This window comes from Drosophila suzukii, chromosome X (assembly GCF_043229965.1).
Source record: "Drosophila suzukii chromosome X, CBGP_Dsuzu_IsoJpt1.0, whole genome shotgun sequence".
Taxonomy (NCBI): domain Eukaryota; kingdom Metazoa; phylum Arthropoda; class Insecta; order Diptera; family Drosophilidae; genus Drosophila; species Drosophila suzukii.
This window is the reverse complement of record NC_092084.1, coordinates 1342744-1360133: the sequence shown is the minus strand read 5'-3', so window position 1 is coordinate 1360133 and position 17390 is coordinate 1342744. Positions and strand designations below refer to the sequence as shown.

At 43.5% G+C, this 17390-nt stretch overlaps 1 protein-coding gene across 4 annotated transcripts; it reads right to left on the bottom strand.

Moving 5' to 3' along the window:
• Positions 1-619: 619 nt before the first annotated feature.
• Positions 620-17263, bottom strand: Grip84 (Gamma-tubulin ring protein 84). 4 transcript variants are annotated; one of them, XM_017081753.4, is made up of 7 exons: positions 17009-17263; positions 16339-16915; positions 15740-16273; positions 14637-15682; positions 14250-14571; positions 13955-14068; positions 12685-13126 (listed from the first exon to the last, which is right to left on the bottom strand). In XM_017081753.4, the coding sequence occupies exons 1-7, from the start codon at positions 17062-17064 to the stop codon at positions 12896-12898; spliced, it is 2880 nt and encodes a 959-aa protein (XP_016937242.3). In that variant the 5' UTR covers positions 17065-17263; the 3' UTR covers positions 12685-12895. The 4 variants fall into 4 exon arrangements, with proteins under 4 accessions (XP_065723681.1, XP_016937242.3, XP_016937243.3 ...); XM_017081754.4 differs by having other exon boundaries at positions 13961-14068; positions 17009-17262; XM_065867609.2 differs by lacking the exons at positions 12685-13126; positions 13955-14068 and adding an exon at positions 620-658 and having other exon boundaries at positions 17009-17257.
• Between the last annotated feature and the right edge of the window lie 127 nt (positions 17264-17390).

Below are 17390 nucleotides of genomic sequence, written 5' to 3'. Positions count from 1 at the left end.
CAGCCAATCGGTGGCCAGCAAAATGGAGTTGAGCCCGCAGAGAGGGGCCACCAAAAGTCCCCCTTTCTGTTGTTATTTTTGCCGCTGCTGCGCAATGAATTAATCCTTGTTAAATGTGTCGATGACACAGGACGACGCAGGACGTCAACGATGGCAGCGACGCGCTGTTGCCGCTTTTCCTCACGGTTTTCCTGCCACTTTCCTTCGTTGCGCAGCGCCAGAAAAGCGAGAAGAGCCATGGAAAGCCAGCTGTCTATCCACCTCGTCCTTCGTATCCCTGCCATCCTTAAAACAATACATTCAGCTGAAAGTCCCCAAATGCCTGTCTGCTTTCCTTCGGTTTCGTATGGTTTCGTTTGCTTTCGTTTGGCTTTGTTTGGTGGCACCAAGTTCCAGCTCCTCGTTGAACATTTTCCAGCCGAAGGATGGGCACTCCTAGTAGTAGGTCTCCTCTTTAAGGCTTTCCGCAAATGGGGCCCAAATGGGCCACTCATCGGATATCCCTCCCCCATCCTTTTTATTCGGGCCTGGGTCGAAATGATTAAAACTTTTTCTTGGGCAAGAATATTAAAAAAAAAGTCTTTAACTGGACACAAGACCAACACACACATGTATCTGCACAAGTTCGCTGTAGCTAAATGATTTGGATTTTAATAAGCTAAGGAAAGAGAAATAATTTCATTAAAAAAATGGCAGCTGAAAGACAAACATTTAGGTAAATGTATAACATTTAAAGGAATTTCCCCTAAAAATGTCTTCTTATTATATTAGGTGGTTTTTAAGGACATGCAAGACAAATTCAACTTATGATCTACTAATATCATTTATCAGTTTACTAGCCCATCTTTGGTATACAATTTGTATTTAAAGGGCATACAATAATTTAAAGAGCTGTTTACAATTCTATGTAACACATTTAATGAAATTTTTATAATGTTATTCCGATAAGAGAATAAAAAAAAAGAATTAAGGTTTTTTGGTAAAGCCTTTAAGGAACTTTGTTACATTGTAATACATTTCATATGTTTTATAATAATATTATTCCTTATATTCTACTTTTAGCCACAAAACAGATTTTTTTATGCAGAAAGTAAGGAATTTTTGTTTAAAATCCAAACTTCTAAAGAGTAAGATTTCTTTGTCATAACTTGGACTTGGACTTGGCCTTAGATTCCAATGGCAGACTGATTTTTGAAGCTAATCCCCATGAGTTCTTGACTCATTTCAAAAAATTAGTTTTTTATCCAAAACACTTAGTGTTGTTCTGTCGATAAATCCTTCGGATACAAATAAATATAAAATATTTCTTGCTGTTTTTCAATCGTAGCTTGGTCAAAACGAGGCGCACAGCTTAAAGACCGACTGTTTTAAAAATTTATTTTTATTTGCCAATTTTCGCTTTTTTATGCGATAAAAATAGCCAAGCTTTAAGATTGAACTTAAAGGCAGAATGTTAGGTCAAAGGGCATCCGACACACAGACAACTAAGTGTTCTCGGTGGGCGAGTACTTTCCCAAAGTCAAAAACACACACACACAGTTAAGGAGACATGGGTGGGGGGATGAGGGGATGAGGGGAAAGGGGGGTTGAGGGAACGAGGCAGTGAAGCAGGCTATTAAGCATCCATTTAGGATACTAATTTGTGTATCATTACAAATTGTATCTGTGCACACACACGCACACAGGCGAACTGTTGGCCACAGCCACTGCACATCCTGCCGCCAGGACCCCCACCACCCACCGACCATTATCACCCCTATACCCCCCCCCCCCCCCACATGGCCACAGGCAAGCTTGCCTTTGCTCTCTGCTCGCATGTTACTCATACGCAGCGTTGGCCACAAAGAACATATCACTGAACACAGGGATTGCAATGGCAAAATGGCAAGGGGGGGGGGGGGGGGGTTCTGGCTGTTGATGGTGATCATCATCATAACATCAATTAAGGCTTCTATCCATCTATTCCATTTCTATCTATTTGCAACCAACAAAGCCAGCAAAAAGCCAAGGCAAAAACCCAAAAAAGGAAAACCAAGGCTTTTTTGCCTTATTTATTGATGTTGTAGTTGTCCACCCTGGGTGGACATCTTTCAATTTTTGTCTTGCTGTTGTTTTCACTGATGATGGCTTTAGAGAGTAGAGTCCTTCGCCAGGACTCCTTCACACACACACACACACAAAGGCATACATATGGGGGTCGAAGGAAAAAGAAAAACAACAAAAAAAAAAACCACCTCACCATCACTTTGCAAGAAAAGTAAGAAAAATGTATCTCATTGATGTGGCTTTTTAACTTTTCATTATTTACCGCTAAAAGCATCTTTTAAAAATTTTCAAATAGCTGCCGCAACAGAAAAAGCGCCCGACAACAAGAACAACAGCAGCAAAGAGCAAAAAAAAGCAACGGAGAACATTGGTAAAAAGGGAAAAGTTCAAGGAACAGAATAGGGCTAAAAAATGCGAAAGACAAAAAAGGCAAAATGAAACGACTATTACCGCCTCATCCGAGTGTTGCGACTAGAAGATACCCTACTTTATACTAACAGAAAATATGTAGCATACCCAAAAGGCGCGGCAAGGGTTTTTATTTTAATTGGTTGTAGGGTTCCATTTGCTATGTTTTTAAGTCAGATAATTAAAAAAAATACTAATTTTCAAATTAAATTTTTTTTGTATCAAAGTAAATATATGTGGCCAGTTAATTAACGTTTTTCTTGTAATTCTTATAAGTCTTTACTATCATCTATAAGGTTTTATATATACGAAACAATGTTAATCAAACTTTTGATGCAAAAGTATATAGCTCCCTAACCTACGATTAAGGGAAAGCAAAATGAAAATGGTTGGGTGCTTGGAAAGTGCTCGTCCTACCCCTCCCCCTCCCCCCTCAAACCAAAACCCCCCTCTCACCAACAGCCAGCTGGCGCCATTTTGCCAGGACTTTGATATCACCCCCATTCGCCTGTTTCGTCCTTCAACTCATTTAGCTGATGCTGCTGTCATTTTTTTGCTCGTTCCTGCGGCTGCACCACGCCCACTACTTGGAGCACTAGCTTCCGCCCCCGCCCACGCCCACGCCCCCCTTTATCCGCCCCCTTATATTTCTTTTGTGATGTCTGCGTGCGCCGTTAAACATTTCTGAAAGCCCCTTCTAAAAGTCACCCTTCTTACACGCTCTCCCGACTCTTTTTTATATATCTTTTTTTACGTTTTTACTTTGATTGCAAAACGCATTTTTATTCCTTGTCGCGCTTAAACGCGCTTAATTTAGCTTATTAGTTTCTTGAATGCTTTTAAACACAGGCACATGCACACAGGAGGAGGAAGTTCAATTACGCTTGTCGAGATGAAATTCGAGCTCCTTTAAGAGGTTTCCTCGGAGCGAGTCCCGTTAAGTTTCCCACTTTCCACTGAGCGAAATGTAAAGGCACTGCTTCAAAGGTATCAAGGTTATACCGAGAAAAAGCGTGGCCCAGTTCCATGAAATGATATTTCGAAAGCCATCCTCCAAAACGAAACGAAAATAGGTATTATAGAAAACTTGTACTCCTCTCGGGATGCATGGAAATCAATGGGATGTATATTAACTTTTAAAGGTGGCTAAAAGTATGCAGTAAAACATTGAGCTTTGTATATCGGAATGAATCTGAATATTTAAAAACCCTAGACATTTTATTGAAGGTAACTAAGAATAAACCATGTACAATAAACACATTTTCTAGTACCCATTATTCGTAGAGCTAAAGGTGTATTATGTATTCGTACAAAAGTTCTCAAAATGTTACATATACTCCGTTTGCTCTACGAGTAACGGTTATCAACAGAATAGGAAAAGTGGAGTGAAATTTATAGGCTTACACAACTTATTATTACTAAAAAAGATAATATTGTGGCTTTTGTTATTCGACATCAAAGACGCATTTACCTACTACTCAGATCCAATAAATTAATTGGATGTTAGCGCCGACTTTTCGTGTTTGGTGGCTGAACTTGGATTTTTAACAATTGAATATATTAAATCTGTTCATTCCTCAACGCAAAAAGTTGACGCAAAGGCCCAGCATAAAAAAAGAGTAAAAAAGACAAACGAAATAAATATAGTAAATACATAAAAAAACAGACTTAGAATAGGTCATCTCCTTCAAGCGAGCAAAGAAGTAGTATTTGTTTGTTAAAAGTCAAATATAACTTTTTTGGAAGCTAAGAGGATTTGTCCTTACCAGCCTCCACCTTTTGGTAAAGTGTTTACAACATAATATAACTATCAAATAATCTTTCTGCTTTAAGGTGATTAAGCCCGATTAATAAATAAAATAAAAACAGCGTGAAATCTTGTGGAAAACGTTGATAACAATGCTGGCCAACTTCAATAATTAAGTTGCCAAATGAAACATTTAAGTGATTTGAATCTTTCGATTAATTGGCATCATTTTAAGAAATTCAATTTCACTTTGCATTTTCCTATATTAGTGAAATGTGAAAACCCTCGCACACAGACTGTAGAAGCGAGGAAAGGGATGGAACTTGTGTGGGTGGGTTAGGAGCTATAGTTGGGTTGGTCCGCCTCTCCAGGACTCTACATCAATTATTTTAGTCGTACCATTTTCGAAACCAGCGCGATGAGAAACATCAAAAAACTACAAGAACAACATGATTATCATGGACTCTCCAACTGAAATCAAGTGAATGTCCCTTGGTGCTGAAGATATACTCAAAACCCATCGCAAATATAAAAAAAATAAAAAGATACATGGGTGAAGGATGGAGGACGGAGGAAGGTAGAAATGGAAAAAATGTCGCCCTGCTGTTTCCGGAAAAGTGCTCGGGGCGCACATATGTCAACTTTTTGCCCGCTGCCGCTGCCTTTGCCTTTACAGTTCCGCACTCGCATCCGAATTCGCATCCGCACTCGCATCCGCAACTTGCTGCGCTCTTTCATCCTTCCCGAATACACGCACACTTTGTGACAAGTTTAGCGGGAACTTTTTGACGCAGGCCGAAGGACTAAGGACTCGGCACTTGAAGAGCGGCACAACTTGAAATTGGAAACTTTTGAATGTCCCTCTTATCAAAATCGTATAATTTGAATGTAATTTGCAACTGTAAAGGGGCGAAAGCATGCGGCCGCTCCGTATTTCCGGCTCATGATCCCATTCCCCTTGTCGTCCTGTTCTTGATTTCCGAAACCCCCCCCCCCCCCTGGTTTCTTCCCAAGGACTGACCATGCGTGAACGCAGGCGAGGAAGGACGATGTAACCCGTGGATAGATGGGCTGTATGCAGCATTGCGGTGAAGTCAATGAGACGACAGGTTGCTAAATCTTTAATGGCCATCGGGTGCGGAGACAAAAGCTTTTAAAAAGCTTGATAAGCCCCAGCCCGAATCTTTTCCATAAAGTTGCTGTTTACTCCAACATTTAGACCAGCATATTAAATTAATAATTGTTGTGAGTTGACTAAAGTAAAGCTCTTAAGGACAGAATCGTTGAAACCTACAACTCGTTAGTGGTGTCATCGATAAAAACCGAATGGAATGGAAAATAACATTAAAAATGAACAAAATAAAAAATATCATAAAAGAAAACAATATTTATTTTTATTATACATTTTTATAGGTAATAATAATATATATTGTTTTCTTTTATAGATCATTTTTTCTACAATATTATTATTTACTTTTATTTGAATACAAGGAATTTACATTACATTATATTTTCAACATATTTGTACAAGTGTTATCTTTCGGTGAATCAATTTAGCATTTTTGTTGTTCTTTTTGTATTGTTTTTATCTTCTTTTTTGACGTGGTTTGACTTTATCTAGGTGGGGGATTTAAATGATGATTGGCCTAATCGGAATTCAATTGGCCCCACAAACAATAGGCTTAGATAAAGATGCGGATAAGACGCTTTTGGGCGTCAAAAGCGTGACCCAGACAAAGCATCCGCATCCGTATCCGCTTAGCAGGACCTGCAACCGCAATCCCACTGCCAGGATTAGCCCAGACCCGCAGGAATGGCTTTTACCCAGCCCACGCACAGTACTCCTCCCTAGCGACTCACCCTCACCCTCGCCGCTCGAACAATTTGCCAACGCACCAGCACCAGCAAACAAATAGCGATGATGACAACAATTTAAAATCCATCAAGAGCACAAAAAGGCCTCATTAAGTCAAGAGGGTGACGACGGCAATGGGGTGGGCGTGGAATCCAAACCCAAACCCGAATGCGAACCACTTCACTCCCCTTTGGAGGGCGCAAAATGTAAGCATAAGACACAATAGTAATTATTGCCTAAATAATTTCAAATGAAGCCGAGCACACGGGCAGTTGAACCTCAGCATCCTCATCCTCATCTCGATGGGGTGGCGAATTCCTAAAAGGGTGGCGGCACTCCCGGTGGTCCTGCACAAGTGCACTACACGTCCGATTTCAATTGAGACGTTTCCATCCATCTTTCCATCTCGCTCCTCATCACCAGCGACCCTCAGTAGTCACTGATGGAGATAGAGATTACACACCCAGATCAAACAGATCGAGTTCAATAAACTTTATAGGTATTTATGGTATATTAATACCTACACAGGCAGATCAAACAGATCGAGTTTTTACTTTATAGATACTTATAGTATTGTAATGTTATAAAACAAACAAGCTATAGAGAGCGAAACTAAGAATTAGTTATCAAAAGCTATGATGAAAAAATAACTACAACTTATTTTCAAGATCCCAAGATCATGACTTCCTGATACGAAATTTGGTGCCCATTCATAATGAAATAATTGTGTGATCATAACTTACTATAACACATTTTTAAGCAAGCAAATGTTTTACCTAGCTTACATTATTAAACGTCATTTTTTCCTTAAGCCTACGCAATAGTTACAAATTAACCCACAGTTAAATTATTACAAAAGTAGTAGATTTATAAGCAATTATTTTTTTGTCATATCACTAAACCCTCGATTTATTTCATGCTTAGTACCTTAAAGGCTTTGCAAATATCTGGTTAGTATTGACCAGTTCCCAGTTTGTAAAGCCAGAGAGCATTTGCAACTGGAGACGTGATATCCCAGCAATGGGCACTCAAGTCTGCCTAATCCAAGTGCGCATATGCTCGATTTGGCAGCCAGGCGCCGACGCATTGGTATATTGGGAATGGAGGCGGGAAGAGATGGTGATGGGGATGAAGGAGGAGGACCTGCCAGGATTTGTCCTTCGTCCTTCGGCTGCTCAAGTGACTGCGATAGCCAACACCTCGGGGTGTCGCTCTAAAGCGCACAGTTGCCGCTGCGAAGGGGGGAGGACCACGACCACGACTATGGATGTACAGGACATGATGGACAACTGCGTGAATCAGAGTTAGTGACTGAAATCTCCAATGCCTGGCTTTTTGTTTCACTGCTTCGCCGGGGGTGGTTGTTCCACTCCACTCCACTCGATTCCACCCGCCAATGCCAATATGTAGCAGTCCCAATAGCAATCCCAATCCCAATCCGAATCCGAATCCCTCCCTGCGAATCCGACTGCACTTGCCCTAATGTGTCGATGTCAATGTGCTGGTAATTCGAGTAGGCAAGAACTCGTCCTGGGATGTGGATGGGGATGGGGATGGGGTGTGGATGTGCCTCTTTAGCGTCGGATGGCAAACAATTGTGAATGTGAAATTGTAACAACAAAGAGTCACAGCGATAACAGCCAAATGAAGATCAAATGAATTGTGGAATTATGCCACAAAAATTCGAAATCAATTTGCACATGTGTTCCTGTTCCTGTTCCTCCCTGAACAATCCCATTCGAAACTCTTGCAACTGGCAAATTAAGTCAGTTTGGTTGGGTTATTTGAATACATTGCACTTGGAGAAACTCCTTGCAGTCGGAAAGAATTAATAAATTTAATAAATTGTATGACAAAACCATTTAGAAACTATCAAGTCGTATATTGACTGCTTAATTAGGAATACGGGCACAGCGGACTAGAAACCTGAACCTCAGGTCTGTCTGGCTGCTTGTTGGGTAGCCATTGTTTGGCCTTTGGTCCACCGTGAATGACCGAGGGGTCCTCAGGATGTAGGCGAGTAAGGTGGAAGGTCCTTCTCGCCAGTGAGAGGAGATGTTCCCGATCCCGTTCCCGTTTTCGTACCTGTGAGTGGGTGCGTGCGTTGTCGTCAGCGCAATGCCTTTGTTTAACGGCATGCGGATGGCGTACACGTCCACATCCGCGCATATATTCGCATCAGCTTCCGCTCCGCATTTACAGCTGCAGCCCCATCCGCACGCTCATCCGCGACCCCTGACCATCGCCCGCGGCCTTGCCCACGGCTATTGGCCCTCCAGGACATCCAGGACACCGCATCACCCAATTTGCCCAGACACGTGCCTCCAATTGGCAATAAAGCAGCAACAACAACAACAACAACAGCAACAGCAACAGCCACAGGAGCAGTCAAGGAGTCAAAAGAAGTCAAAAACCGTGTCACGTGTGCGGCTGTGTTCGCTAATTTTGTCACCTCCTGTTTTCCAGGAGCTTCCTAATTTCGCACAGAATGACAATGACACAGGAAAATGGTAAAAAAAATATTTGCCACACCCACAACATGCGAATAAAGTTCGCCAACTTTCATTGTGATTGTTCGGTGCTTCGTGTGTTTGTCTGATTTGCTGGGGATATATATGCATATGGGTCACGCTTTGAGTGGCAAAGTCTATTAAACTTATTGAATGCAATCATTCCATTTGTTTCCGATTCCCTTTAAAAAAAATAGGACCAGCTTTGGGAGGTGATAAATCACTTCGCAGCTACCTTTCTAAGGATCGAATAAGGACTATGAGACGGAATTATATTATATAATATTATTATAATATATTATTATAATACGAATGGAAGCACATAAGTGCCCTTTATAGGATATTTGTAAATCCTACCCACGATAAAATAGGATTATACGTGTGGAACTTTTTTTTAATGGCTTTACTTGTTTTTTCTATCTCAAACATTTTGTAAGATTAAAATACTTTTGATCCTAAAGTACTATAAGTAAGCATTTAGATAACAATGTTAAATAGGCACGGATGTCAGGGTAACCATATAAATGCACGTTATAGGGTACGTATATGGAACTCCCCTTTGTCTGAGTCAGTAAAGCAGTGATATACCTATTGAAATCTTGGCTAGACTTTTTAAAAATCCCATTCTAGAGACTTCAATCAGGAATGCTTTCTGTTCCCACTTACAATACCATATCTTGTATTGCCTAATTAAGTGCTACCTGGCGGGGCTTTCAAAAGCGAAGGCGTTGCGGGGCGGGTCGCCTTCTAAGTGGGTCGCTTGTAGTGTGCTCGCAATGCCCATTGTCCAAGGACACGTGTCATGTGGAAGCTGATGAAGTGGCGGATGGGTAGCCACCGATGCCGACCCACCGGCATCCGTCCTGCTGTATGGCCTTCTAATTGAATAAATTCGAGCTGTCGCCTTTGCCGCCCGATCCCTCACTTCCATATGAATGTTTAGCCCATTGTTGGCTTAATAAATATTGTTTCCGAATATTTGTATGCATTCATACACACACTCATTTACCAATGGAGACATCTTGGTATTATCGCAACAAGTTTCCGGGATTTTGTATTGTATGATTAAATTCTATATACAATACGAAACCTCAGAAATTTTGTGGAGTTAACTACCATAAATCACCGAGAGAACCTATAGATGGATTGGAACTAGTTGTTCCGAAGCGTTAAACTACAGAGAGTCATTGGGGCCTTCTTGAAGTAGCAAAAGTGAATTCTTGAATTTAAACACTGCCTACATTCCGTATGTGACTTAACCCCGATACGGATGTGGGGGTCGTTTGCACTCAGAGATTCCGGAGACTTCAAAAACGGGAGGCGGGAAAATCAAAGCTGGATAGGATGAGGAAGCACCTCGCCATTGGTGAGGGCACCTCCAATGGCGAGCCGGAATCATTGGATTAGTTCTCATTAATGGCGGAGTGCTGCACCGACCAACGCCACATAAGGTGGGACCCTCAACTTCGCAATGGGTCTTGTATTCCAGTGCTAGTCCAGTCCTGTCCAATTCACCCCACGGTCTGGCCTCGATCACGCGGATATCGCATCTGCAACTGATATCTGGTGAGATATTCACGTCTTCGAAACCAAGCCTTGGCCCCGAATTTGGCTTAAATCCAGAATTATAATAATATAAGATTGTGACAAAAGAGGAGGCAGTGTGGTTTTTTATACCAAAGAATGTTCTACCAGGACAACGTGCTGTTACTATTCAAAGCGAATCCATTTTGGGGGTGCCATAGATGTCACAACGATTTTTAAGGCTCCACTACATGACATTTAATTTTGAAGATGTCTTAGGTTATGGAGGGAAACATTTTGCGGTCTTTCGGAAGAAAATCCATTAGACCTTCGTATTAAAAATATATTTTTGCATACTTTTAGACGTCTTCATAAGAGATTGGAAGCCCCTACTGAATTTTTTCTCAAGGTCCTAAATTATAATAATGTGAATTTTATAAAGATAATTTCTATAAATTGTTAAACGTGTTTACCTTCTAAAAAAAATTGGTTTCAAATAAAGTAAATTTACTAATGTTTTGTAAAGTGTAGAAAAAAGTCGCCCATAAGTTTGAATTTTGAAATTTCAGAGCGATTATTTTGTTGGGGTGTTCTTGTGAATTCCAAGCAAAAATAGGTATGTATATTTAAATTTATTGAAAACTAATACCTAATAGAATTTTGTATAACTTAGGTCCAGTCCAGGAAACGCAATCGGAATGGAATCTCTCGGTTTTTAAAGCGATATTCACGGCAGCTTTTCTCTTTGAAAGTATTGATGTTGACATGGGTAGTTGTTGTTGTCGGCGCTTTTGTTATTGGGGAATGGCTTTTCTGCAAACATTAATGAGCTGCTTGTACGCTTTTAATTTGCATATGTCTGTAAATGCCGAATCGATAGATAGATGGGCTTTTGATTAATTACCATATATAGGCGCGCACAATCGCACACAGTCCGCCAATACGGACTATACGGCTATACTATACGGCCATCTGACTATCCGGGTGTCCAGCTGTCCAGCTGTCCATCTGTCCAGCTGTCCAACTGTCCATCTGTCCGGTTGTCCGAGACCATTCGCAGGAAAAGGATGGACGAGGACGAGGACGAGGACGAGAATGGAGCTTGGAGCTTGGAGAGCGACATGGCCAAAAACCATAATTGATTGTCGATAATTCATGCGAGCTTAAATTGCCAATTGCTTGTGGAGTTGTGGAGCAGAGGGTGGAATTCCGGGTGGCAGGTGGTGGGCGGTGGGTGGTGGGTGATGGCTGGTGGGAGGTGGTTTGTTTGCTAGTGGGCGGTGGTCAGGAGGGGCTGGAGATGTTATAGAGATGACGGTTGGACATTGATGACGGCTAATGGCGAACATACAGACGAACATGCCCATGTGAACTGGCGACTGCATATTTATATACTCCAATATTCAAGCACATATATACATATATATAGAGATACATATATATATATACATATATATATATATATGTGTGGAATTTGCACCAGACTTTGCACAAAACCAACACAGTGCACCAGGCATTTGGGAAATTGGCTTTTGTGGGTGTGTATCGGCCCGTATACGCAATGTGTGATTTTGAACCCAGTCTGTGGCTCAAAAGCGGAGAAACCCGATAAAAACCCATGAAAATTCTAGTTGCCATATTGGAAATAGGGGGAACGAACCCGGTGAAATTTAGGATCAAAGCATCTGAGTCCATGCACAATATTTTCAAGCTTTCGGCCGATGAACCCAGTTTAAAGTTAAAATAGAGCCCTTTTTATTGCTTTATAGGGTCGCTGTTAACTTATCATAAATAATAAGTATAAAACCCTCTTCAAAGTCAAACAAAAAATGTTTATTTTATTATACATTGTGATTCTCACAAAAACCCATTCCACGTCTTTTGACCGAGTTTCAACTTTCATCTCTGATTAAAAAAAAAATAGTTTGAGAGGGAGTCTCGACTTTATGGGAATTCGTCTAATTATAATTTGGTTTCCTATAGAACTCAAAAATTCGGGGAAAAATATCTGACTGCGGGAAACTATGGTATCAAATTTTTAAGATGCAGAATAGACCCCAAAGTCGAAAAACATAAATATATTAATAGTTGTCGTAATCAACTAACAATTCTGATCATTTCTATGAATGTTAAATATTTTTTAATATGATTCAATCAGAATTCATATAACTTTTACATAACTCATTACCTGTATTTACTTTTATATTAATATGGGTGATACCCTAATGACTCTTTTCACCTTCTAATCGTTTTCTTCACCTGAGACAAGACTGCATGAGGAACCAGACCACCCAAGGGGACCGCCTGAAGGACCGTGAACCACTAGGATGGACCAATCTTGCAGCTAAACTGGAACCCTAGTCTCAACTGTGATATGCACTTGATATGTATAACAGTGAGGACGGGGTTTCTGGAATAAGTGCAATGGTGAGCAGAGTGATCGACAGTATATCGAGATGGGAGGACGAAGTGATCTGGAATCCTAGTCGGCGGCACAGCCAGCATTCGACGCCGCTGGCTTACGTTGCTCCGAAAAACCGTGTCCAGTGACGTTGATTGCAATTGTGTAGACGCAAACGGCAGCGACAGAGGTGTTACATATCATTGGGTTTATTAGTTCATAAATATTCGAAATTTTACAACTAAACGAAAAACAATTTGTGCGTTTAGTTGGATGGCAAATTATAAGACATGCGGGAATGATGGGAAAACACTCTAACTTAATGTGCGGTTCGTGATTATTAAATTCATTTATCTAATACTTTTTTCTCGTCTTTTATGCTTTCCATATCCACATATTCCGTTCTAAGAGTTGGCTTGGCCCATGGCATCCTTCGCACACAGTTTATCCATTTGATCCGAGTAGAATGCATTGAAGTTGATGCGGTGCACGAGATTCATGAAGCGATCGGCGGTGTTCTTCTTTGCCATAGTATTGATTTGCTGAAGGAAGGATATAAGTAAGCCGGTGAACTCTAGATCAAAGCGCGTAACACGCTCCGAGAACGTATCTTCAGGATCCAACGAGGTCTCCAACTAACAGAGGACACAGAAATCGCAAGTTAATCATCGGAACAGCGTCAATAAATAGTAAAAGCAATAATTAGAACCGGAGTTAAGCTAGCCAATATAAAAATGATGAACCAAATGTAAAAATCTTCTAAAACAAACAATATAGCTAAGGACTGTGACCAGAAACATTGGAATTTTTCGAATAGAATCTATAAAATGCATCGCTCAAATCCCACAACGCTATCCACTATTTATCAAATCCTACAAAAATGAAATGTGAAATATTGATCAAATTTCTGTATAGTTCTAAAGTACTACAGAATTTAAACCTAATGTAAGGAAACGTTTACTTGTTTTCTAAGCTCAACAAACTAAAGTATAAAACTATAAAAATAAATAACCTATCATATAAGTACATTTTTGGCAAGCTTAAGGACTTCTACATTATATAATAATAACATATTACAAAAAATTTCGAGTTACCAATATGTATATATCTTTGAAAAGATTGTTTTTATAACATCTTTCCCCATTGATTAACTATAAATAACAAAAATCATTGGTACGCCAATTGTTGTTAGAAGTGCAAGGATAATTGATATAGTTTCCAAATTAAACAGATTTTTGTTAGAAATATTAAAAATAATTTTTAAAATAAATAATGTTATAAAACAAAAAAGTCGGAAGAAAATAGCGGAAGCCGCTTGCGGGCGAAAAGAAAAATGGTAGTAAGAATTGTGGTCATGCTGACATGCAATCCAGCTGGGATCCTCTGGGAGCGGAACGTGAGCCACTGCCAACGGAAGTACAAAAGAAAGCAGCAACTAAAACGAGCCTACACAATACCTGTACCTGTACCTGTGACCGGTGCGAGCTCTCCGGTTCGGATTCGGAGCTGTCCGCGCTGTCGTGGGTGTCACATACCATCGACTTGAGCTCGGCGTCCAGGAAGAAACGCTGCGAGCGCTGAGATGGGCATGGGAAATGGATTCGGATTTGGAGGCGTTGGCAGGCGGGAGAAGTGTAGACAGACGGAGAGTGTGAAAGCAGAGCAGGGAACAAGACAAGAAAGTTGTACAAGAGAAGCACACGCCGGCAATAGCCATAGAATTAAACTGCACATGGCGCCCTCGCCAGGTGGACTCACCTGGATGAAGTCGCAGAACTTGAGACAGACGTTGCACAGCTTGAAAATAGAGCGGTTCATTTCCGAGGACTCTGTCAGCATGCAGTTCTTGAGGCACGAGTCGAGGAAGTCCTGATGCAGGCGCAGCACGTTGTCCACATTCTCCACCTTCTTCATCTTTTCGATAAAGATGTGCCAGTTGGGTTCGATGATCTCGATCATCATGTAGTACTCCAGGTTCTGGATGGCGTTCATCATGCGCTGGCGCAGAGTGAATGCCGATCGGTAAAGTTCAGCCGCTTGCGGCGAGAACTTTTTGGCAATAGAGTTCTCCTTCCAAATCCTGCAAATAGAGATTGAGAAAACATTTAAAAACGATCTTAAGCTTGGCAAGGATGGGCCACCCACTTGCAAAGCTGACGCTCCACGTGCTTGCAGTAGAAGAGCTGCCGAAAGAGCATCTGGTACTTGGAGATGGCGATGTGGTTTAGCACCAGCGACACGGGCCACTTGACCTCGTATGTGAAGGCGAAGCACTCGATGCCGCTAAGCTCAAGGCGATGCTGCGACTGCCAGTACTCCTCCTTCTGGTTCATTATCTTGGACATTTGCGTGACCAGGTCATAGGGCAGCAGCTCGCAGTGCAGATCGTCCTTGTAGGGATCGTTCCGAGCCGAGGAAAGGCGCAGCGTGAGCCCCAGTAGGTTCTCCAGCGTCATGGGCAGCACCTGGTCGACGTTCTTGGACAGCTCGTCCTCGCACGCGTCCATGAACTGCATGGTGAAGTCGCCTTGATTGAGCAGCAAGTAACGCTTCACCGACTGCAGGTGGCCCATCAAGTCGTTCTCCGCCAGCAGCACGTCCAGCAGCATGCGTGCGGCAAAGTAGTAGGCGTCGTTGATCACGGACACATGCAGCTCGCTGGTCGGGTCGAACTCAAGGCGCATCTCCTGCGTGGGCATCACCCGCTTGCCGCACTGCCGGATCACATTGAGATACTTGCCGGTGCGCAGAATCTTGTCCGAGTACTTTTCCAAAAACGAAGGTATGTGGCCGCGGCGAACTGTGTAGCGCTTCTCCCAGTAGTCGTCCGAGTAGTGCTCTGGCAACTCGTCGCGGTGAATAACCTCGTTGTCCTCCACAAGGAACTCCTGGTTGCGGTCCACAATCACACCCTTCTGGATCCACAGCTTCAGCATACGCATGTACGGCTCAGCCGCTTTGCGCGCCAGTCCAATGATCAGCCGCTGGGCCTGCCGGTCGCCCTCCAGTCGCTTGATCCGCTCGTGCAGATACGACAGCACAGCGGCATCGCAGTGATTGCTTAGCTGTATGTCCACTAACGACGTCCAGATCTCCTCCAACACCCAGATCGTCGGCTGCAGGTAGTAAAGTAACTTCTGCAACGTCAGCCGCTGGTGCTTTAGCTCCGCATCGGCTTGTACGATCAATAGCTGGATTCAGAGGGGAAGAAGTTAGACATGAATCTAACAGGAACGCATAACTCTTACATAGTAGTCGTGGGTAAGCTCCTGCAGTGCCTCGTTCAGCGAGTTGACCACCTGACCCTGACCATCGGTGGCCGTGACAATCTTCTGTATGCCCATAAAGTAGGAGGCCAGTGGCAGGATGTCCTGCACCAGCTCCGCCAGCGAGCGGTCGAGCTGCATGTGAATGGCAAAGCTCGTCTCGAACTTGGCCAGTCCCACGCTGGTATGGTCGGGCTGCAGGGGCACCAGGGAATTCTCGCGCACGCCCGTGAGGCAGTGCAGAAGCTCGCTGAGCAGCACATTCTGTTGGCTAATCACCGGCAGGGCAGCGATCTCCAGCTTCTGCAGCTTCTTCCCGTCCACCTTGTAGTAGTCCCACAGCAAATGGGTGCGGTCCTCATCGGGCAGGCCTGTGGGCGCCACCACGGAGTGCGTTGGCGTCTTGGCACCGCTGCCATTGGCGATGTTCGCTCTGCTGCTGGGTGCATCGCTGGTCAGCGAGCGGTAGCTGTTGAGTGAACGGTTGGAAACGGCGCTCAGCACGCGCTCCTTGATCTGCGCGGGGGTAAATAAGGTACATAAAGGAAGAGGTTTATTAAGATCAGTCACTCCACACTCACCACACTCAAGTCGCCGCGATCCCGGTCCTCCTTGCTTGATCCTGTACTACGCTGCGATGTGCGGCGCCTGGTGAAGACTCCTCCTCCTCCACCGCCGGCGGAGCTGGTCTCGAAGTCGCCGCTCTTCCTGTTGCTCACCGGCGTCGAGGTGGGAATGTCCTGGGCCTGCGGCAGGCTTATTCTGGACGAGCCCGTTGCTGGACCCGATGAGTGTGCCGTTGATGGTGCCGATGAGTGTGCCGTTGATGGTGCCGACGAGTGGCCCGTTGAGGGGGCGGAAGAGCAGTTGTCCGACGAGGAGCCCAGCGAGAACTTGCTACCCAGCGAGGAGGTCATCTCGCTGCTGGCGTTGGATCTGGAGGTCAGGGTGCCCTTACTGTAGCGTGTGGCGAAGACGAGCAGTGCGTACATGGGATCCTTGCGCCTCAGGATGTCCGTGACCTCCTCGGTCACTTCGTTGAAGTTGGGGCGCTTTACGCTGATGTTCACTAGGATGTTGAGCAGCTCCTGGAGGGGCAGACGCCGCTCGTAGGTGGCCCGGAATTCGCGCACGATGGTCTCGGGTGTGTAGGGTGCCCTGTGGAGTGTAGGAGTGCAGCGCGAGAGGAAGAAGAAGATAAAGGAGCTGCGGTTAGTTCGACTGGCCACCTGTGCACTCTCCACCACTTACTGCGTCTCGCTGATCAAATCGGCAAGCACTTGGCGCACCGGATCGACTCTGCTCATGGCGACGATGGCGATTCACCGTTGCGCGCCTCGCGTTTTACAGTTACAATTTACAGCTGGGTCAATTGAGCCCAAGTTTTGAGTGAGTTTCTTGTTTTGTTTGAGAGGCGAAGTGCGTGCGTAGGGTTGTCATCCGCATCTGCCAATTGTCTTCTTCTGTGCTTCCTTGCGATCCTGATCGTTCCGTTCGTGGCACACGCAGTTGCTCATTTTTTAGTTCGACGACATATCGCAACTGACAAATTTTATAAAACTAAACTGAATTGGCATTAGTTTGGTATTATGTTTTTAAGTGTGGACACACTGGTCGCGGCCTAAACATGGGC

Bases quoted from the DNA above. Each gene is read 5' to 3' on its own strand.
- Grip84 (XM_017081753.4), bottom strand. From the start codon at position 17,064: ATGAGCAGAGTCGATCCGGTGCGCCAAGTGCTTGCCGATTTGATCAGC. The intron at 16,916-17,008 runs GTAAGTGGTGGA...TACACTCCACAG, and splicing joins GATTTGATCAGCGAGACGCA to GGCACCCTACACACCCGAGA. The intron at 14,069-14,249 runs GTGAGTCCACCT...TGCCCATCTCAG, and splicing joins AGTTCTGCGACTTCATCCAG to CGCTCGCAGCGTTTCTTCCT.